This window comes from Myripristis murdjan, chromosome 23 (genome assembly GCF_902150065.1).
Source record: "Myripristis murdjan chromosome 23, fMyrMur1.1, whole genome shotgun sequence".
In the NCBI taxonomy this organism is placed as follows: domain Eukaryota; kingdom Metazoa; phylum Chordata; class Actinopteri; order Holocentriformes; family Holocentridae; genus Myripristis; species Myripristis murdjan.
Window position 1 is genome coordinate 10736862 of NC_044002.1, and position 22150 is coordinate 10759011.

At 42.7% G+C, this 22150-nt stretch overlaps 1 protein-coding gene across 1 annotated transcript; it reads left to right on the forward strand.

Moving 5' to 3' along the window:
• The first annotated feature begins 1033 nt into the window (after positions 1 to 1033).
• Positions 1034 to 21530, forward strand: st8sia1 (ST8 alpha-N-acetyl-neuraminide alpha-2,8-sialyltransferase 1). Its single transcript, XM_030045757.1, has 5 exons — positions 1034 to 1817; positions 3545 to 3689; positions 10821 to 10930; positions 15115 to 15207; positions 16697 to 21530. Exons 1-5 carry the CDS (start codon positions 1639 to 1641, stop codon positions 17175 to 17177), a joined length of 1008 nt encoding a protein of 335 aa, XP_029901617.1. The 5' UTR covers positions 1034 to 1638; the 3' UTR covers positions 17178 to 21530.
• Positions 21531 to 22150: the final 620 nt, after the last annotated feature.

Sequence of the window (22150 nt, forward strand, 5' to 3'; positions counted from 1 at the left end):
TCAATGTTGAGCCCCTTTTTCATTCAGTGCAAAGAAAGTCCAGTAGGGGGAGGCAGTATAACAAATTTGCGACAGATCTCAGCGGGAAGCGAGCCACAAGCATTCCGCAGCAACCAGAGTCAAGTCAGACACAGTCAAACACATTTTCCGCTCATGATTTTCAAAATAATACCTTTGTCGGCACTCAGCAAATGTGGTGCAGGATTTACGTCTGAGACAATATATACAATAAAGAACAGGAGGCAGGGACCAAACAATGTTCAGGCACTCCAAAAATGTCCCCCCCAATATTGCTGGAATATATTAGCAATTCAATAGCAAATTCAATATCTGTCCCCCCCAGTGTTGAAATGGTGGTTTTGGCCCTGTAAGGAGGAATGAATATTAAATGAACAAATCACAAGGCATATAACCAGAACACTTGGAAGAATGTCTGCCTCCTTTTTTAAAAAAAAAAAAAAAAAAAAAAAGACATTGTAACCATCAGCTGTGTCAGCATTGCAAGCATTCATTAAACTGGGTCCTTAAAGAGGACCCCAAACCCCTTCCCTCTCCATGGGAGTGTGTTGATGGGGGGGGCAGCAAAAGAGAATTTAACCACTTGGATATATGTAAAATTACACACATTATTAGTGGTATACTTTTCTTCTTTCTTTCTTTCTTTCTTTCTTTCTTTCTTTCTTTCTTTCTTTATAGCTATATTTATTTCTAGAGTGTTCGTTTGAACCCGTTTTCATGTAACAAACAAAACAGAGCCTGCAGTATGGGTCGTCCGTGTACAGTATACGCCGTATGCCAGTGACTACGTTTGTACGTTTATTTTGAAGGCCCAGCAGTCGCACTTCCGGTATTACTCTAGCTCGGTGTTGGCAGCTTGGTGCGGCTTCAGCCTCACAAGAACCACTTTGTGCGTGCGTGCATGTGTGTGTGTGTGTGTGTGTGTGGGGGGGGGGGGGGGGGGGGTAGAGGAGAAAGGAGGAGGAGGAGGAGGAGGAGAAAGGGGGGGTGACTGAATGGATTGCGCCCAGTGCACTTGCACCACCACCACTACCACCACCACCGCGGCCCCCAACCAGAGCCTGCGGGACGAGGGGACAGGAGCCGGTGGAGAGGGCAGGAGGGCGGGCTGAGCTGGGTCTAGGATCCGATCGGGCACACCGACACCTTTTTTCTAAGCGGATCGGGATGTACAGGCAGACCGGGGTGGCTGCAGGTTTCTCACAATCCGCACAGAGGCAGGCTGCCGTAATGATGGTGGTGATGCACCGAGACCGGAGCCCTAGATTCCCGCAGCGCCCGTTTGCTGAGCCCGAAACCCTGCACCCATAACCCAGCACACCCCCGAGGTGCTGCGACTGTAGGCGGATCCGCTTTTGTTTCCACCCAGACCTCAGAAACACAGAGCTGGACACTGATTCCGAGAGCAATGCTTGAGCCAAACAACCGGGTAATACCTTGCAGCTCCATTCATACTCCACCCTGTCTCCGGGATGAGACGGGATGCGGTCCGCTGCTGCGTTAGCAGGGGATCGACAGACCTGCTGTGAACCGAGACTGCGTTTTACTGCACCACCGCGGGCTCCTGTGCGGATGCCTCGGTTGTTTTGAACCGTGCACAGACAAGACGCAAGGGGAAAGATGTTGGTGCGATGCTACCGGGGCAAGCTGTCGGTGTGGGCCGCCCTGTGCGTGCTGGTCCTCTGCTGGTTCTACATTTTCCCCGTCTACAGACTGCCCAGCGACAAAGAAATAGTGGACGAGGTGCTGAGACAGGGTCAAGTATGGCAGAAGAACCAGACGGGTATTGATTTATACAGGTGGGTGGAAGGAATCAGTGGCGTTGTTATCTTTTGCTACAAAGCAGTGGTTCCCAAAGTGGGGTACGGGGACCCCCAGGGGTCCTCAGGGGAGTTCCTGGGAGTCTCCATCAAAAAGGAGGAGGAATTCAATATTATTTGACTCACTACTAAGAATTAGCCCAAGCAGAAAAATGTATTGACTGTTTTGGTTATTTTGTTCACTCTCTACATTTGCATCTGAGTAAAGGTGAATATGTAAAAGTGTGAAGTCATGCCTAGCCATAAACATGTTCCCAGATGGGGTTCTTGGAACAAAATCATATCAAATGGGGAGTCTGTTGTCTCCTTTGTCTGTTTCAGTGTGAGAATGAGCTCATGCAGATCCTTAGATGTTTTTGATAGCAACATAAAATAGATTTAAAAAGCATAGCCCGTGTGTTATTCTTTTATCATTATTGTTATGACTATTATGCTGCTACAAAAGGACCACCCGCCCTTCCAAAAAGAAGTGCAGTAATTCTATAAGAAATGTACTAATTTTATCTGCAAAGCCATAAAAATACGCAAGATATGCTTTAAGGGAATGTCAGGGTGCGACCACAGGGGACAGAAATGTAGCATAAAGGTCACTTTAAACTCACTACTTAATCCCACGGTGACATTTTAAGTCCTTGCAATGATATTATAGGAATATTATACAAGGTTTTTATGAGGGCACTGACTATTACAAAAACAGACCTGCTCACCAGAGCATGTTAGTTCAGTTGTAGCAATCTTATTTGTGTTATTAAATCTCATTCCCTTGAGACAATGAGAAAGCGCAGATAAGTCTCTGAGGCAAAGCTGATTAGGGTAATGCTCAGAAGATGACACCTGCAGACCAAGGACAGCTGCCTGCATGGAAAGATATGAGGCAGGTTTGTTGCTTAGGGCAGGCGTTTCCATACTTTTTCACATAAATGACCCCTAAATAAATGAGGGTCAGTTTTTTTTTAGGTACTTTTTACATGCCTTTTTATTGTTAGATACAATTCAGCACAGAAATTATACTGTAGATGGGGTGATACTGGTGGAGAGAGTGAAACGTCTGATCAAAATAGCCATTCTTAGTGACTCTTATGTTATGTTCCCTCACCGGTTATTGTGTATTAAATGAAATAATAGTGAGAGTGAACTGTTTCTGCCTCATAAGGACCATCTGAGGGTCTCCACACCCCATTTTGGGAACCAGTGGTTTAGAGAACATCCATGATGAGCTTGATTCTTGAAAAATAAGTAACCACTTAGCATCCAGACATGTGGTTTGAGGTTAATAACCACTCACACAACATCTGCGCCCTCTGCATCCTGAGACTGGCTAGCCCATTATTTTTATTTGGTACGAGAACACTTCATTCCCATTACATTTTATTGCAGCTTCAAACCAACATTATTTGATTTAAGAAATAAACAACTCAAAATATGCAGATCATTTACTCCCATATAACTGACCTCCAGCTCCACTAGTTCAATGCACATCTTGGTTTTGGTGTCTCCAGGCTCACCACTTTATTATTGCGATTATGTGTTTTTACATCTAACCACTGTATATTCTTATTTTTTGCTCAGTTAAGACTTTTTCATGAGGATATCCAACATTTGAGTTATATGCCTCACCTGTCCTGTTGAAACGCAGTGGTGCCACATTTCCCGAGCTAAACCGCGACCACAAATAAAGACTTATTGTCCACATCCTCTTTCCACAGGAAGCTGCTGACAGAATGCTGCGATCCACAGAGGATGTTTGCAGTGACCAAGGAGAATTCCCCAATGGGCAAGGTCCTGTGGTACGATGGAGAGTTCTTCCACTCGCACACCGTCAACAATGAGACCTACGCACTCTTTGTACAGGTATACACACAAGAAATGTGCTTTGTCGTATGATGCACGAGTGTCATATCATGTTTCTTTGTCAGTCTGTGTCTCTAATCCTTTTTTAAACACTTTATTGTGTTTCCATATATAAAATGATCACATCACTTCCACCTAATAGCAGTAGTACTGCTTTGACTTTACCATTTTATTCTGTCTGGTATATTTGTTTGTGCAGGTGGCACAGGTCATGAGAGCCAGTGCTAATGCCATCTTACCTTCTCAGTCTTGAAGGTCAGACGTGGTGTCACCCTTGTTAAAGGCTAGTAGATCAGCAAGTCGGCTCATATTTTAGAGCGATGGAAAAAAAGAAAATCAATCGATAACATAATAGAGGTTGAGGGCGCTTTTATTCCGGGTGCTCTTTTAGTGCTGTGAGGGTTTTCATCCTCATTCATCTTCAGTGTCGGTGGTCTCAGTGGACGCTCATATCTTTGTTTCTGTCTGTTTGTACTCAGTCTATTTACAGCCAGCCACAGCACCGGTATGGTCACAACGCTCTGTGGTGACACATATTTCCTCACCAGCAAGTAGTAACATCTACTGTCTGTTGTGTGCTGGACAGAATGGGTTGACCATAGCCATTCATGAGGTTTTCTATTTAGGCCTATTTAGGGCCTAAATTGTCATGTTTTGACATTGTCAGAATGAGTCAAACATTTTAACTGCAATGAATGACCGACAGACTTGTCCTGTCCCAAATTGTCCCGCACTTAGATAGGTAGACTGATTGATTTATTGATTGCTTGATGGACTGTCAGACACTAAAATCCAAGGGATAACATGTTAAAGTGAAAACACGTATTTCCAACATGGTCCCAAGATGTTACATGAGAAGGACAACAAAGAAGCACAAGACATTCAACATAAAATTAAACAATGCAATCCTGACATCCAAAAGCACACCAACGCAAATTTTAAAAATAAAAAAAAGCTAAACCAACTCAAATAAAAACGCCACTGCAGATTTCATTATAAATCAGTTGCCTTGTTCCATCAGAAAGACCTAACCTGACATCTGTAAGCACCTGTCATATTTAAAGCCTTGATGTGCAGCGGAGGGCTGGCACCAGTATAACAAAAAAGGAACTTCTGGCTACATTTTTCACTCGAGGCACACGGACGCACACTGGCCCTGGTAACAGCAGAATTCCTTTGCAGAGCAGCTGAAGCATGAGAAACCTGCTTCTCCGATAGGCTAATTATCTGAATTTGGCATTGCTATTAGCATTGTTCATCTTTGGCCTGTAGATTTGTCATTATTGAATACTAGCAGTAGTATTCATTAACATACTGTAAGCTGAAGCATTAGCATTTTTGGATAAAAGGGAAGAGAGTGATGTACTCAACTCAGATATGACATCTACATGCCATTTCTTGATTATTTTTTTTTCTCAGAGAGCCCCAGACCGCCCCATCCCCCTTGTCTCCCCTCCCCCAACACACATTACGTTGAGACAGACACCCCCTTTAATATGCCATGTCCTCCTGACTGAATGAAAGTAAGTAAGACCAGATGGTGGAAAATGATTTTCTCCGAGTCAGCGGAATATGACACCGTTGAGGAGGCTGTGGGATTTGACATGTATCCTAGTTGATCCATAATGGAGGCGGGGAGGGGGCGGCGGGTGTGAGGAGGCACCGCTGACACAAACAGACTCCCTCTGAGGACACAGGATTACTCAAGATTGTCCTCTGTGTGATTCCTAATGAGATCTAGGAATGAGGATACGAGTAAGAGTTTCTCAGAATCAAACACAAAGTCCTTTCAAAGTGTGTCGAGATTCGCTAATCATGTGCATCGTCCAGGGCTGAAAAAGAGTCCACACATTGTTTTGTTTCTCCTCTCTGTTTTGTTTATCTGTCTTACTGATATTTTCTGCATCTTTTCCTTTAACCCAGTGCAGAACAACTGCATTAGTTACCTAGAAACAGGGGCTAGAGTTGCAATAAGGAGTTGCAATAAACACAAATGGGGGTGCAAACTCGTGTGTGTGAGTGTGTGTGTGTGTGTGTGTGTGTGTGTGTGTGTGTGTGTGTGTGTGTGTGTGTGTATATATTTTTTTTTCTTTTTTTTCTTTTTTTTTTTTTTTTTTGTTTTTGTTTTTGTTTTTGTTTTTGTTTTATATCATAAGTGTATCAAGTGTTCTGTGGTAGCCTGTCATGAAATTAGTCAGCCATGTGGATATATGCAATTTAGTGCCTGGGTCATTTTCACCTCCACCTTTTGATTTAAATGAACCACAGACTCAAAGCTTTTTATGTGTTTTATTTAAATCGGTTTAGTCATCCTCTCTGTTTGTCATGCAACAGAAATGCACTGTAAAGATTTTCATCACAGTGTGTTGCAGTAAAAGCCATTTACCCTCAAAATTAATGGAGTTTTTTTTTTTTATTATTTTAATTCGGTTTCAGCGGTCACGGTCACCCGACACAGTGAGCTCCACTCGCTCTGAGATCATTAGAACTCATTTCTCCATTTCCTTTGTAAAGGTTGTGTTAATGGTTTGGGGATGCAATGGAACAAAATCCCCCTCCCCCCTCCCCCCTCCACCCCTCCACCACCATCTCTTCTTCCTCTTTTGCCCAGAGAGGACATTCTGTGGCACAAAAAGGGACCCAGTGGTGTGTTTGTGTGTGTGTGTGTGTGTATGTGTGTGTGTGTGTGTTCATGCCTCTGTGCATGTGTATGTGTGTGTGTACTCAGATAAAGGCTGTTAGGCTATTTTTACATGATTCCATGCAAATGTATGGGTGCGTGTGCACTCATGTGGATGAGGGTGTTTGGATTTGTGCTTGGGAGCAGGACACAAAGAGAAACAAGATGGCCCAAGTGCCCCCTTTTTTATTTTTATTTGATTTTATTTGAATTTTTTTTTTGCATCTGAGGTCAGTATTTAAAACACAAGGAGGAACATTTACATACATGAGACATTACACATTTAAACCAGATGCTGATTCCTATTACTCATTATACAGATTGGCAGTCAGACTTCCTGGTTGCTAAGTGGGATGAACATTTGACCCTAATTTTACAGCGTGAACTGTGTGCCAAAAGGACCATGTTCATTCATGGTGCATGGAGGAAGGGGGAGGTGATGCTGAATAAAAAGAAATGAGAATATGAGGAGAGAATGGCGGTGTTAATTTGTGGTCAGTGTGTGTCGGAAGAGAGGAAAACACACCCGGCTCAATTCAATTACTTGCCTTTTTGTTTGCAAAATAGTATTTACCCACTGTTTAGTGCTTCATTAAGTGTTTATTATCTTAATTTATAGCCTATAATATACTATGTGATGCAGAGATGAGAAAATAGATTAACTTTAGCTCACATTTTACCCATCCTTACATCACACACTGTATCACTTAGACTGTGTGTGACCTCATTGTTCATTAAATAGGCTATTCCATGTTCATACACAAGCTGGACATGTTTTTCATTGCACTGTGTCAGGTCTTGTTAATTTGTGTCCATATCAAGATTTTTGCCTTTAATTATAATGCTTTTTATGGAAAACTAAACAGGGTTGTCGAACCTTAGTCCACCAATGTATGTATTTCTCTGTCTCTCACACTAGTGTGCTGCTCTGCCCAGGGTTTGCGGTGGCACACTGTTGCGTTGTATAAGCGTGTCTGTGTGTCTCCACCTCACCCTTGCATGTCGTATTTTTAGCAGTTAGTGGCTGTACTTTCTGTACGAGCTCCACAGGCATTAAGCATATCTTGTGGGAGTTTGGGTGTGTGTTTTTGTGCCTTTGAGAAGGAGCTAGAGAGAGACAGGGAGAAAAAAAAAACAAGAGGGGGAGAAGGTAACTAGTAGTTAGACGGGGTTACAGGAGGATGAAGCATTGCACACACAATCTCTCTCACTCTCTCTCTCTCTCTCTTGCTCTCTCTCACTCTCTGGCTCACACACACACACACATACAAATTCAGCCTTTCTCTTCCTGATTACCGGTGCTGTGATTGCAGGCCTGTCTGGACATAGACAGAGAGCCATGACACACCAAAGCTGGCCTTGGTTAGCTGGGCACCTGCCAAGGAATGTGCCAATTAGGGCTTTGCTTGTTAATTGCTGGTTAGCCTAATGGAGCCTAACGGAGCATCCATACATAAAGTGCAGTGTACTGTACAACGGCGTCCCATGAGCCTTTTTGTTTCTTTTCTGAAACAGATAAGTGGAAGGAGTTCAGTTACCCAGCAGTTTTCTATTCATATTTAAATGTGGAGATGAGATACAGCATGAGGAAAATTTAGTTTTTCAGTCATGATTACACACACTGTGCACCCGTAGACCCATTGTGTTTTCATTAACTCTGCCAAGGAGGTGAAATATCCGTCAGGGAGTTATGCAGTTGCCCCTGTCTGTTCATCTGTCACCAGGATAGCTCTAAAAGCACTGGATGGATATGCACGAAACTCAGTGGGAAGGTTGATTATGGGCTAGAGGTAGAAGAAGTGATTAACCTTTCGGGCCAGTTGGTCATGTGGTTATGGGCAGGGCTTAGCACAAACAGGACCATAGATTCCAAACATATGCATGTAACATCATGAAATCCAGTGAGACGGTTGGTCATGGGTCAAGGCAGCACTGACCAACTTTACATGCTGGTTGGCCGATTGGCATGTCCTATGACTGCAACAATGCATGAAGCGGATGGAGTTGAGCAAAGACAGGGACTTATGTTTTAAATGTATCCACATAACGTTACCAAACCCAGTGGAATGGTTGGTCATGGGTTCAAGGTGGCACTGATCAACTCTCCACGCTCATTTAGCTGAAAGGGGGGTTGTCTATGACAACAACGTTGCTGAAACTTCCAGCTGCCAGCTTGGCTTTACCGAATGTCTTTTTGTATTGTGACATTGACACTGTGAACCCTGTGGATTGGCTTTAGTGGATAAGCCTTGTTATTGAGTTGTCATTTTGAGCATAAATCATAGTGATTGAACACAGCTAATAAGCATAACTGCCAGAACAGTCAAGGCATTGAAGTCTAGAGAGGGTATAGAGTTGGATCAGACAAGTTTGGCCGTGTGCTACAGTAATAAGTGTCCTGTTGCTCAAGTTTTAGCCCTGACCCGGCTCTCTGGTTCCCCCTGTTTGGTGTGCTGTTAGCAGGGTATTGTTCCCTGTGACTCAACCTCCTGTCACAGTCCAGCAGAGACCCTGGGGCAAGTAGAGATGTGTGTGTGTGTGTGTGTGTGTGTGTGTGTGTGTGTGTGTGTGTGTGTGTGTGTGTGTGCATGCACGCACGCACACATATTCTCAAGTGTGTGCACTCCGAGGGGAATAATGAGTACAATTGTTTCCGCCGGGAGTCTCGCTTCATCCGTGCCTCTGACTCAAATGCGGCCAAGTCTGAGAGAGAGGAGAATATTAGGTCCCTGCTGCATGAGGCAATGCCGTTCAGTGTCCTCTGTAATGACTTTAACGCTGTCCTAGTCAAGGCTTTAATTTAAATGATGACAGGGCGACCAGGCACAAACATAGCGCAGAGGTAAAACAAAAGACATTTGCCAGTGCACTAGACAGGATCTGCAGTAACAGAGAGGGCTATGCAGGAGGCTGGCTTGTATCTCAGAGGAAAGATGGGGGGAGGAGGGCAGGTAGATAGAAAGATAGTACAATAAAAGAACATTAGATTTGATTAAAAAAATGAAAGGAAGCATTGCTGTTTATATCCGTCTTCGACACTTCTTGCAAGTCATGCAAGTCAGTCCTTTCACAGCAAAGAAATAAATAACTAAAATAATTTTTATTGAGGCATGCTTGTCCAGTTACATTTAATGATTTGTAATCTCTTGAGCATGTTGGCAGTTACCCAGATGGCGTGTGCATGGTAGGCAGAACATCTTCGTGTATTTCACAGTGGGGGTTCAGGGATAGTCCTGATGTGCTCTGTATTTGGATCAAATCATTTCGCTATACATAATAACATTTTCCTGCACCAAATGGCAGAAAGTGAACCTGATTCGTAAGCTGCATGACCTCGCAGAGCAGATGTCCTCGTCCTCTCTTTATTTCCCTCCTTCCTGGTTTGTCCGTCAGCATGTAGCACTGTAAAGAGAAATTAGTCGTAGGCCAAGATCCTGCTTTTTGCTGAGCACAGGGCGACTCATTCACCAGCCTCAATATTAAAATAAATATATTTTTGCGTATGTGTACCTGTACGTGCAGTGGTTTTGTGCATGCATGAGCTCATCACGTTTTTTGTATACATATTTTTTAAGCGCTGCTAGTGATAGTATCATTTAGGGTGATGTGATCAGGGAGTTGGGAGACTTAATGCGTTTCTGTTTCAACACTGAGGCTTCTTCACAATAGTAGTTTTTTTTTTTTTTTCAATCAGTTGTGTGGCTTAGGTGTTAGAGCAGTTGTCTAGTAATGGGAAGAACCCTGGCTCCTCCAGAGTGTGTCCAAGTGTCCTTGAGCAAGATACTGAACCACTAACCGCTCCTGATGGACAGCGTGGCATCTTGCATGGTAGCCTCTGCCATCAGTGTGTGAATGCGTGTGAACGGATGAATGTGAGGCAAACACTGTAAAGCACTTTGCATGGTCGGTCAACTAGAAATGCAGTCCATTTATCAAATAGCCATTGTGTAAAAAACACATATTTACTCCAGTATCCTATGCAACCTGTAGATAGATATCATGTCTTCATCTAAGTTTTCTATTTAGTTTACAGAACATATTTAATACATGTATTACTTGCTGAAGAGCTTCAGAGGCGACAAGCCCAAGCACAAAAAGCAAAGTGACAAGATCGCTTAACTAAAGCCTTGCAGAGTTAGGAAGCAGAGGGTTAAGCTGTAATCTGGAGATCCGAATTCAGATCTTAACAGGGACATTTTTCTGTTCATAATGGAACTGTTATGTATTTAGATGGAAGCATGTGAGAACATTTTCACAATAGTATAACAGTAGTTAAATCATCCCTAACTCACTCATTTGCTCAGACAGCCCATACAAGCACTTTGGTCTCATATACAGACGACTAACAGGGCTTCTGTGCTCAAGTGTGTATGGATGCACAAGTGTGTGTTTCTCAATTCAAAAGTGTTAGTTTGGCTAACAGAGCCCAATGGCCCCCATCTTTCCACCAGGACAACCCCCTGCAGCTCCCCCTGAAGAAGTGTGCAGTGGTGGGCAACGGCGGCGTCCTCAGGCACAGTGGCTGTGGACGTGACATTGACCAGGCTGACTTCATCATGCGGTGAGGGACTTGGTGTGTGTGTGCGTGTGTGTGTGTGTGTGTGTGTGTGTGTGTGTGTGTGTGTCCACAGATGTGTGTATATGACTGGTTCACTGCTCATCCAAATGTGATTTGGCTGTACCACACAAGCCAAGACGCATCAGCTATCAGAAATAATGAGAGCTGGTGTCATATCTTGCCACAAGGGAAGACAGAGAGAGAAAAATGGGCCACAGTCCGGGCAAGACAGAAAAGAGGTTAGGAATGAGTAAGCAAAATAGAAATAGACTGAGATAAGTGGACAAAAAGACATTGAGGAGAAAGGCATAAACCAGGAAAAAAAAACTGGAGACAGAGCATGAGAAGAGTATTGCTTTAAAATGAACTACATTCAATGAGTGATGAAAAAGTTGGATGCTCATGTTCAATAAAATCACACAAGAAGAATCATTCACATTTCAAAAATATAAGAAAAAGGTGTTACCCCATTAAAAATAGTAATCAAAGCACCATGTGTTGCAGCTTTGATACAGGAGGAAACCGTTCTTGAAGGAGCTGTGATCCTCCTGGAGAAAGTGAAAGCTATACCATCTTGATATTTATAGCCTGGAGGCTGAATGGTTTGAAGAGAGAGCTCATGTGAAGTTTACTGTTGTAGGAGGAACTAAAACTGAAGCGGGATCTGCGCAGGTTAGCACTTGAGCATGAAGAAAAGTTCACAGAGCTAGAACTTGAGCTCAGGGGAAAAATAACTTGGAGAAGACCGGGAAGGAGCTGTGAAAGGTGGAGAGGCACATGTGTTTGGATGGAAAAAGACACCACTGAGGACAAAATACACTCCAGAATGGCAGTGTACTGGTTGAATTTGCATGGGACATTCAAATGTGGCTCAAACAAATAAGCTCATAATAACCAAAAAAGAGTGTGTTAGGCTGCACGGCCACTGTCTGGAAAAAACGCTGTCAATGGTCACAATAAGTCACCTTCACCTGTCACATGGTAGTTGAAGTAATCACAGAGTGAGACTGTGAACTAGTGTCAAGGGAAAGTTAATGCAGAAGTCAATAGGTAAACAGGGTAAAACACTTGAATGACTGAGGATCGGGATGCTTACCCTGCCAGTGACCAGGCAGAACTGTAGGTAAGTAGGTAATTCCCAGATAAGGACATGCCATGCCATCCTGAAATGATGTTTGCCAAACTGTTTCAAGGTTCAAGTTTTCTTTATTAGTACCAGAAGGTAAATTTGTTGTGCAGACAGGAACTCAGCAATCCCAATATAAGATCACACCCACGCAACAGACGCCAAGACAGACAAATCACACAATAGAAAAACAGTACGATCATCCCAAAATATATGTAATCATAGAAAAGTGCCTCAACATCTCCATGGATCCAACTAAAGTTCAATATGAGCAAGATTGTTCACCTTGTGGCCCTATTATTCAGCATTACAATTGCTGGGTGCGAAGCTATTTCTGTACCGTCTTGTCCTACCCTTCGGGACCACAAAACAACAGCCAGAATGAAGGAGCTGGAACTCACCATGCAAAGGATGTGAGCAGTCATTAAGTATAGAGCTGGCTTTACGCTGCAGCTGTGTGCCATAAAGGGCTGACATAGTGAGTTGAGGCGCCCCAATTAGCCGACCAGCCCACTTGATGATTTGATTCAGGGAATTTTTGTCCTGTAGTGACAGATTACCAAACCAGGACACCAGAGCAAAAGATAATAATGACTCGATAAAAGCTTGATAAAACAGGGTCAGCATAGTTTTGTCAATAATAAAACGGGACAGTTTCCGTAGGTAAAACAAACGCTGATGTCCCTTCTTACACACTGCTTCACAGTTCTTGCTAAAAGTCAGTTTGGCCTCAATGACAGTCCCAAGATATTCATAACTACTCACACATTCCACAGATTGGCCCTTAATGACTGTGGGATCACGATTTGGAGCCTGTGCTGTTTGACGTAGCCATTTCAAGTTAACTCTAACCTGGTTAATCAGCTGCCTGGCACTCTTGTAGCCTTGGTATTAAGTAGCCTGAGAGACCATGTAATTCCACTTCAACATCTCAACTGCTGTTGCTGCGTATCGGGAGATGAGCTTGCAGCTTCTTCACGTGTAAATAAATTCTGCTCATGCTGTTTCCATCGCAACCAGACACGCAAAAATACATGGTTGGGAGTTGTTTGTATATTAGATGCATCTGCTTTTCTCCACTGTGTCTATACGACTGCATACTAGGGTCACTGTAGGGAGAAAAAAAATTACAGAAGCTGGGGGAGCAGGGATAATATGCAGATTTTTTTTTAACTGAGATTTCAAAGATTAAAGTTGTAATTTTACAGGAAATAAATCAAATTCTGAGATTATAAAGTCACGAATTTACAAGAAAAAATCTTTCTTATACTCTTGCACATATAAAGGAGCCACATGGCTTCACTTTACAGAGTTGGATCAGCCACACACTGCAGACGCTTACTGTGTGTATTATGCCTGCAGCTGATAACCACATCAGATTGTACTTGGCAGTCGGTATCAGTGTGTTGTTTTCCTCTGAATTGGCCCAAGTCACAGCAATGTCATGTCAAAGTCCAGATGCTGATGATAATATTGTGATTCTGGGCTAACATCACCTGAGGGGTGTACTACGAAGCAGGTTTAGTGGGTTAGCGAGGTATGTTGAGTCTAAAGCCAGGCTTTCCTGTATCACGAAGGTGGCTCTCTTTTAACCCGGCTAGATCACCATGGTAACTTATGCTTAACTCATAACCTGGTCCCGACCAGGTTATGAGTTAAGTTTAACCCCGCCCGGCTATAAAAGCGGCGCTATCTCACCATTTAACTCTTTTGGAGATGGCGTCACCATTCACACCATGCACAGACTTGTAAATAATATACTTATAAATATTCCGTTGTATCACAGACTTTGTTATAGTAGCCTACTTTTTTTTTTTTTTAAAGGAAACCCCTTATATAATAACGGTGACTGTCATGGCATCCGAAGGTGATGATTGGACGGGAGCAGCCCGTGGTGATTCAAACGCACTCCAAATGCCACTTATTCCGATTTAGAAAAAAAGATTTAACAAAAAAGGAGCAAACAAACATCAACAGAAATGGCTCCATAATTTTAGTTAAACTTCAAATGTCACGAACAATTATCTGAAACTCGCTCAAAGCAGCGTAGGCCTAAATAGTGGTCAAAATTGTCATGTAACCATGGTAACCACCGCCTGCTCCATCAAACACTGCTAGACTCACCCACACACACCTTCAGTCACCTGACTTAACCTCAGGCTTTACCTCCAATTCCTAAGCAACACTCCCATAAAGCTACTGAAGTTACATATTTCTAAACTAAAATTCATAATACTGAATGAATATATAGAATATAATGAGAGTCAGTGTTGACTTAGCCTACGCATTCACCCGGTCAGCAATTTTCTGCCAGCTCTCCTCTCTCGCCTTATTTGCGGCCACAGTGTTGCTCTTAGCGTTAATTTTATTTTTAAAATGTTCATAGCTTTCCATGAGGACAAGCTGCTCCTCTTGCGTGAAATACGCAGCCCGTGAACGGTCCATTTTTCACGGAAGTAGAATCATATGACGCCAAAACGCCCCCTTTTCTGTGAACGCGCACAGAGCACAAAGCTGACAGCCGGACTTAACAAACCTTGATGATAACCACCGTCGTGATACCACTTAACTTTGACTGGAGCTTTAGGTTTTGTTGAGCCTGATAGTGAACACAAAGCCTGGATATGTTGAGCCTTCTTTGTAGTACAGCCCTCAGGATTACTTTGTGACTTTATAATCACAGAATTTTCAAGTTCACATAAATTTGTGAATTATTTTCTTGTAAATTTATGTCTTTAATCTCATAATATTTGAGGTTTTTTTTCTCATAAACCTGATTTTTTTTTCTCATAAAATTACCTCTGTAATCTCAGAGAATATCTGAGTTTTTTCTCAGTAATTTTAGTAATTTTGTTTTCTACTTACCTAACTCTAACCCCAACCCTGGTAGGCCATCATAGTGTCTATGATAATGAGGTGAATACAAACCCAATGCTCTTGGGCAGCCGTTTGACCCTGCAGAATTTCAGTGTATAGTTAAATGCGGGAGTGTGCACATGCATTGGCATGTGTGTACATGTGTATGTCCACATGCAATATGACGTTCATTTCATTCCTCCAGGTGCAACCTCCCACCGCTTTCAAAGGAGTATGTGAAGGATGTGGGAACCAGGACACATCTGGTCACGGCCAACCCCAGCATCATAGAGAAAAGGTAATCCTCCTCCATGCTGAAATAAGAATCACACTGATAGGCAATCACTTTTCTCCTCCAAGTGAAAAAAAAAAAAAAAAACACTGGTACAGAGATATTATGATAAATTACAGTTGTGTAAAAAAAATACTGATTCATGGTTAAGGACAGCAGCATCTGAAGTGCAACAAAAAGTAAAGCACAAGACATACTAAAGACTGCATGGAGACATTCATACATACAGTATTCATTATTCTGTAATTATGTATGCTTGAGAAGTATAGCATTGATAACAAATATTTCATGAATGAGGAGCTGTAATCAGTGTGCAGTTGATGTATTGATTTTAAGAGCTCTAAAATATAACATTAATAATAATGATAATGTAAAAGTTCATGTTGGTTGGACAAAATGTGCCAGTGAGGTATGATATCACTTATTTCGAACACATTTTTTTAGAATCATTTGACCGTGTCTTGAAATAGAGTAGGACACTTGACACTCGGACCTATTGACCTGCTAAAATGGATTTTATTTTTACATTTTTTAAAATTCTCCAATCTAGAAAAATCCCTCATTGTTCTCTAGCGTTCTCTCTCTCTTTCTAAGTCTCTGTCTTTCGGTCTCCAGTGCATGTGACTGTGGTTAGCCAGATGTTGGGATGAACAGCTTTGTGCCTTATGTCGTCAACCCAGATGATTCTGTGGTCTGACTGACGACAGAGCAACTTAGCCAAAATATCTGTGCATGTGTGTGATCTCCCAGAATTCCCTCCCCCCCCAGAGCCCTTTGTGTGCATGTGTGCGGAGAACTGGTCCATACAGCTTTCCCATTGTGCTTCCAGCAGGCCAACATCTGACAACACAGGAAACTCATTCTTTTATTCACAGAGCCAAGACAAACCAAACAACTTTACTGATCATCATTTAGTCAGCAGATCGCGACCAACTCTGAGCTCTAATCCTAATCCTTACTCCGTGCTCTGGGTCAGCACTGGCTTCTGTGGGAAATGTGTATTGTTCAAACTGCATAATGTACACATTGTCCTGCTCAAGTTGCATTGCTATTCTAAATTCATGCACTGGCCATACAGCTTCAAACCAACCTCTGTAATCATATCAACAAATTGAACAATAGCCGTTAGCCACCACACCCTGCCCTGTTTGTCTAGCTTTTCAGCTTCTAAGATATTTAGATGATTTTCTAGCTGTTAACATCAGTGCAGTGTTAACACAAACACTATGTCCCATATTTAATCCATTTTGGTAAATCCGTGAGGTGGGCAGAATTTCTTCTTTTTATTTTCAGAACATGTCTCCTCCTGAATTCATTACTTTTTCCTGTTTCTTTTCGTTGTGGCCACAGTCGAGATAATCCGCTCCACTGAAGCAACAGCTCTCTCTTAACCCCCCACGTCTTTGCCACACCTGCTCCCGTCTCTTTCGTACTCTCTCAAACTCTATCTCACCCTCCATCTCTCTCTCTGTCTCTCTCTCTGTGTGTCTCTCAGGTTCCAGAACCTTCTGTGGTCGAGGAAAGCCTTTGTGGACAGCATGAAGGTTTACGGCTCCAGCTACATCTACATGCCAGCGTTCTCCATGAAGCCTGGCACTGACCCCTCACTGCGGGCATATTATGCCCTGGCAGACTCCTCCTCCAACCTCACCATGCTCTTCGCCAACCCCGAATTCCTGCGCACGGTGGGAAAATTCTGGAAGGCCCGCGGAGTGCACGGCAGACGCCTCTCCACGGGGCTCTTCCTGGTCAGCCTGGCGCTGGGGCTGTGCGAGGAAGTGACGGCCTACGGCTTCTGGCCGTTTTCCGTCGGCCTGGACGAGCAGCCGGTCAGCCATCACTACTACGACAACATCCTGCCCTATACTTGGTTCCACGCCATGCCCGAGGAGTTTGTGCAGCTTTGGCATCTGCACAAGAGCGGCACGCTCCGCATGAGAGTGGGACGCTGCCCCCCTCAGGATGGGGGGAGTTAGAGCAGGGCAAGGAACAGTGGCCAGTAGAAGGATGGTAAGCTACGGAGGAAGATGAAAAGGCTGAAGGCATGGAAGGCATGCTGCAGGGAAGTTGGTGTCGTGACACACATGCATGCACACATACATGAGAATATTCCCCCGACCAAAAACCAGCACTGCATCTGTGTCTATACACATCCCTGCACTCCTGCTGCTCCCTAATTATCATGAGAATGTCCCGCACCCAGACCAGCAGCATCAGGGAAGACACACAATATGCAGTAGACACACACACACACACACACACACATTGTAAAATATTCATTCATTGCCAGACTTGCCATATCTCTGCCCCCACCCGATTGCTGAGAGATTGTGTGGGCGCATGGAAGTGTGTGTTGTTATGGACAGCCTCGGCTCGGGCTAATAACAGTGAAAGAGTCTGGGGCTGGCAGGGTGGGGGATGGTTTTGTGGCCTGACTACTGTATCTGACTGACATATGGGGCAGCTGGACCAAAGCCCCCTAAGGGTCTTTGTTAAGCAGACACAGAAGGAGCGGAGGACCAGGGGGAATACTAAAATGCACTGAAAGACTAGCAAAATGCAAGGAACAAGGGAGCGAGAATTGTGCCCTGGTACTTAGGCTGAATAGGACTGAAATTAAATTTTAAAAAAAGAGGAATGGGAGGTGGGGGAAAAAAAGAGACAGCTGGCTTGTGTGTGTCTGAAAGGATTTTTTTTTCTCTGCTTTTCTTCAACCAAGCTCCGTGATTGGCATTCTCTGGTGCCAAATAGAGCTCTGGTTCAAAGCAGGAGCCATTAAGGTCTTAAGGTCTGTATCCTCCAGAATGTTCCAGTGTACAGCCCAGTTGCAACCTAGCCCTTGACTGAAAAGGGAATATGAGAGCACCCCGGTGTTCAGATATACATATTGTTTTCGTTTGCCAAATGTGATTTTTCAGGATTCATTTTGATTCTTTTTTTTTTTTTTAGGTTGAGCAATCACCAGTGGCCATATGAAGAGAAGGGAGAAACATTATTGACATACTGTGTGTAATATAAAAAATATTAACGATAGAGTCATCGCACCTAAGTACCTCACCTGTAAATTTACATCATACACTGACATCCTCCACCACTCCGTGATTCACTACTTGGTACAATTCAGTCACACACAACCCGTTCAGTAAAGACCCAGACGACACCATATCCCACCGGTTTAAGGGGAGAGTGAAAGTCATCTGTTGGTAATTGTACTAGTCTTGCCAAGTGCCAAGCCAAGGGAACAGTGGCCTCTTTGATACAATCTTGTACTGCCCTTGCGCTCTAAAATGGTGAGACATTGATATAATGAGGGACTGAAAAGAACAGACTGAAGACAAAATGCCACAAAGTGGTTTTTTAATGGGTAAAGAGTGAAATTCATTTTTCTTCAGGTGCTGGAAACCTACTCATTTGTACCATTACCATCACTGTCATTTTGCATCTGAATACAGGGACAACTGAGCCTCTGTCCCGTGTTCCTTTTTATAAATGTTTTGTTTTGTTTTGGGTTGTTTTTTTTTGTTTTTTTTCGCAGTTTCGATGTCAGTGTACACAAGGGAAAAAAAATAACATGTTGAAGTTGTAGGTGCTGTTCTTCTGTATTTGCAAAACAGTTTGCAAGTGTTTGTGTGCTGTTTTTGTACTTGCATTCCTCGCTGATTGAAGACAGTGTACTTAAGCAGAACTGTTATGTTTTTGTTTTTTTTTTGTTACAATTATTTAAGAGTGATAAATATGACTGTGCCATATTGTCAGTGCTGCAACCAAGGCTGAGTCTGCATGGAGAAATGCATGGAGCGTACCACAGTCCGTCAAAAAATACTTCTTGGACCAACGGTACAGAAGCTGTTGATAAGGTTGTAATTTTTTTCTTTATCCACTCCTTGTCTTGTTTCCAAAAAGAAAAAAAAGGTTTAGTGCCTTCAAGATGTACCAAGGCAAAAAGTGGCATTGCAAACTATGGCTATTTCTAATGCTCACTATACAACATATCCTCATCTGTATCTCACAAACCCTAACCTCAGCTAACCCTCGCTCTGTGGAATAACCTCTCGTAATAACGTGCCAGTCAGATAATTTGTGTCATAGCAGTGATCGGTAACTTCATGTCAAATGGACTGACTTAGCAATCACAAGTATAATCCCTCCAGTGAGCTAGATATTGTTGGACCAAGTCACTTAAACTAAACAATGTCTCTCACAGTAGTTTCCGGTCCAAATGCACAGGTGGCGTTTCCTGGACAACGGAGCTTAATGATTTCTGAGACCAATGAGATTTACTTAGCGATGTTTCCTTTTTTATTTTTTTTGCACCTTTTTTTTCTCTCCTGATGCCCAGTATTGTGAATGACTGAGATGATGTGATGTAGTGAGCACTGAAGAGCTGGTTTTCAATGTGTGTGCGCTGCTAGTTTCAAACGCGGCAGATTTTTTAAAAATCGATTTCCTGTATATTTGCTCTGATCTGTGCCCGCATTCCATTTTTAACTGAGCCGTGTCTGCAAGAACAACTGCAAAGCGCAGGTTTCCTATTAAAAGGAAGATGGATCTGTGATGTAAAAAAATGGTCAAACTACTGGTCCGTTACTATAATGACCAATTACTTCTGCGTGTCCAGTCATATATTAATGGTGCACTAGTGTCCCTCACAGGCTGTTTATCTTCTCAATTCAATTCAGCTGGTCCAAATAAAGTGCAGTGATTGTTTATTAAAGCCCTCTGCAAACAGTAGGCCATATTGGACACTCTGCTCCTCCTGCTGTGACACACAGCTGACAGGGAGCAAAGGCAGAAAGTGGGATCTTGCTTCGTCCACGCATCTTGTGCTGTGTGTGATTATTTAAAGCACTGACTCAGCCATCGTAAATGACATCATACATGTCTTTACGGCTTTGAAACTACGGTTAAAGACGAGGTGAGAGCAAGGTCATCACCATTACAACACAGTGCATCATGAGTGATGCTTCTGTTTTTTTTAATCAAGGGTTAATATGTCAAATGTACAAACACGCCAGTATCTATTCAATGGATCTTCAGTTTCATGTTCTTGTTTGTTTGTTTTTTTTTCCATCTTTTGTCAGATATTGTTGATCATTGTGATTTCTGATGAGCTGCCAGTGCCACGATTAGCTCTCTGAAACAAAAGGAAAGTGGGACAGGGCAGGACAGAATTATCCCAGGGAGTTTGGAGAATGACACACATTGGCAGAGTTGTCTCCTTGTTCATTGTTGTCACAGTCGCAAAAATCGATTTAATCATGCTGATAAGTCGGCATGGCCTTGACCAGTACAGGAATTTTCAGTCGACCGAACAGCGTTTATCAGTCTAGGTGTGCCAGCAGGAAGACCAATTGGTCAGTGCCTGGTAATGGACTAACGTAAAACCTGCCACTGTGTCATCTGTGTCATCTCGATTTTGTAACCTTGCTCCACCTCATGATGCTAAAATCCTCTATTGTTTTCTCCTCCTTGTAGCGAGCCAGCAAGTTGTTGATGTCTTAGTGCAGGAATAACACAGCTGGCCTCGCTCCTAATTCTTATGAAGTAGAAATGTAACATTTAAAATGCAGCCAAGGTTTAATAATAGCATGGCGCAGGGGGATGGTAACATCACACGCTGTGCATTGTTAAATGTAAGACCTGGGTCCAACAGTATCTGCATGCCCTTCATAGCATTTGTTTTAACTTGATGTACCAATTGGCCGGGCAGAATAAGACAAAATAGCCAAGAAACATTACACAATCACAATCAAGTATTTATTTATTATACTTTTGTGTTAATGATAACTGACATAACCTCAATTATCTTGATGAAGTAAACCGCATCCATCCAATGCTCCAAGCTGTTAAAACAACTAACTATTTGCAAATACTGTTCGACCCAAACATGATCCATTTCAGTCCAGAGGGCCTCACTTTCTTACATCTATTTAACTGTGAATTAGGACGTGTTTGATGTTATGCCATGCTTGGTTATTTTGAGCAATAGATATAAATGTGTTTTATTTGCCTTGACTTTGTTTAAGAAAAAAAAAACCATGAAAAAAAAAAAACAGGTTTTTGAAAGTGTTGTGTGCCACCCCCTTTGTGACACCTTTTTCTGTTAGTTCAAGTCGTCTGGCCAGAGCCACCCTGCCTGAGCATGTTTGAGAAATATAATAATAATACCGGATGTCAAAAACAGTTCAAAGAGTGACTGAACACTTTTTTTGTGCCACCTGGCTAAAAATGAAGGTGAAATGATAGAAATAATAATAATAAAAATCAAAACAACCCCATCGATATACAAGACAAACACTGGTATCCAATAAAGGAAAGAAAATACTAAACCGTGTTCAGCATTGTGCTTTGTTTTCGAGCGTCAGCACTGAGAGTGATGCCAGATGTTGCAGTGTTACAGAAAAGACAAATGGTGAACACATGTGCCTTCCATGTGTCACAGGGGGAAATCAGTCCTCTGCTTACAATACTTGGACGATGGTGCTGGGAACATATTTAGACAAAATATTAATATTGATTTCTCTAATGACATCCACTGCAGTCGTGCAGAGGAAGTGGATATGAGGGCGAGGAAGGAGGCCAAACCTTGTGACTACTTAGACTTCCAGATTGTGTGAAAAATGGTGCAACTCAGAGTCACCATAAGGTCAAACAACACTGTCTTCAAGCACATGACGAAAAAAAAAACTGATTGACTCTAGCATCTTGATCCAATTGTATTCAAACGCAAATACAAGCAAGCAGTGAAATGTTAGGCCTATAAATAGAATAACTGAAATCCGACTGAATTACAATAGCATTGAGTAGACAAACAATCTGTAAATCACAATGAAATGACTATAAAACGTGACTGCAACTATTCGTTGCACCGGCAAATTAAATGCACAAACATGCCCACTTGAACACTGGTAGACGGAGAGATTTGCTGCATAATTGACACGGTTTGAAA

Coding starts and splice junctions, on each gene's coding strand:
- st8sia1 (XM_030045757.1), top strand. CDS start 1,639: ATGTTGGTGCGATGCTACCGGGGCAAGCTGTCGGTGTGGGCCGCCCTG. Junction 1,818..3,544: donor ACGGGTATTGATTTATACAG/GTGGGTGGAAGG, acceptor CTCTTTCCACAG/GAAGCTGCTGACAGAATGCT. Junction 15,208..16,696: donor CCCAGCATCATAGAGAAAAG/GTAATCCTCCTC, acceptor TGTGTCTCTCAG/GTTCCAGAACCTTCTGTGGT.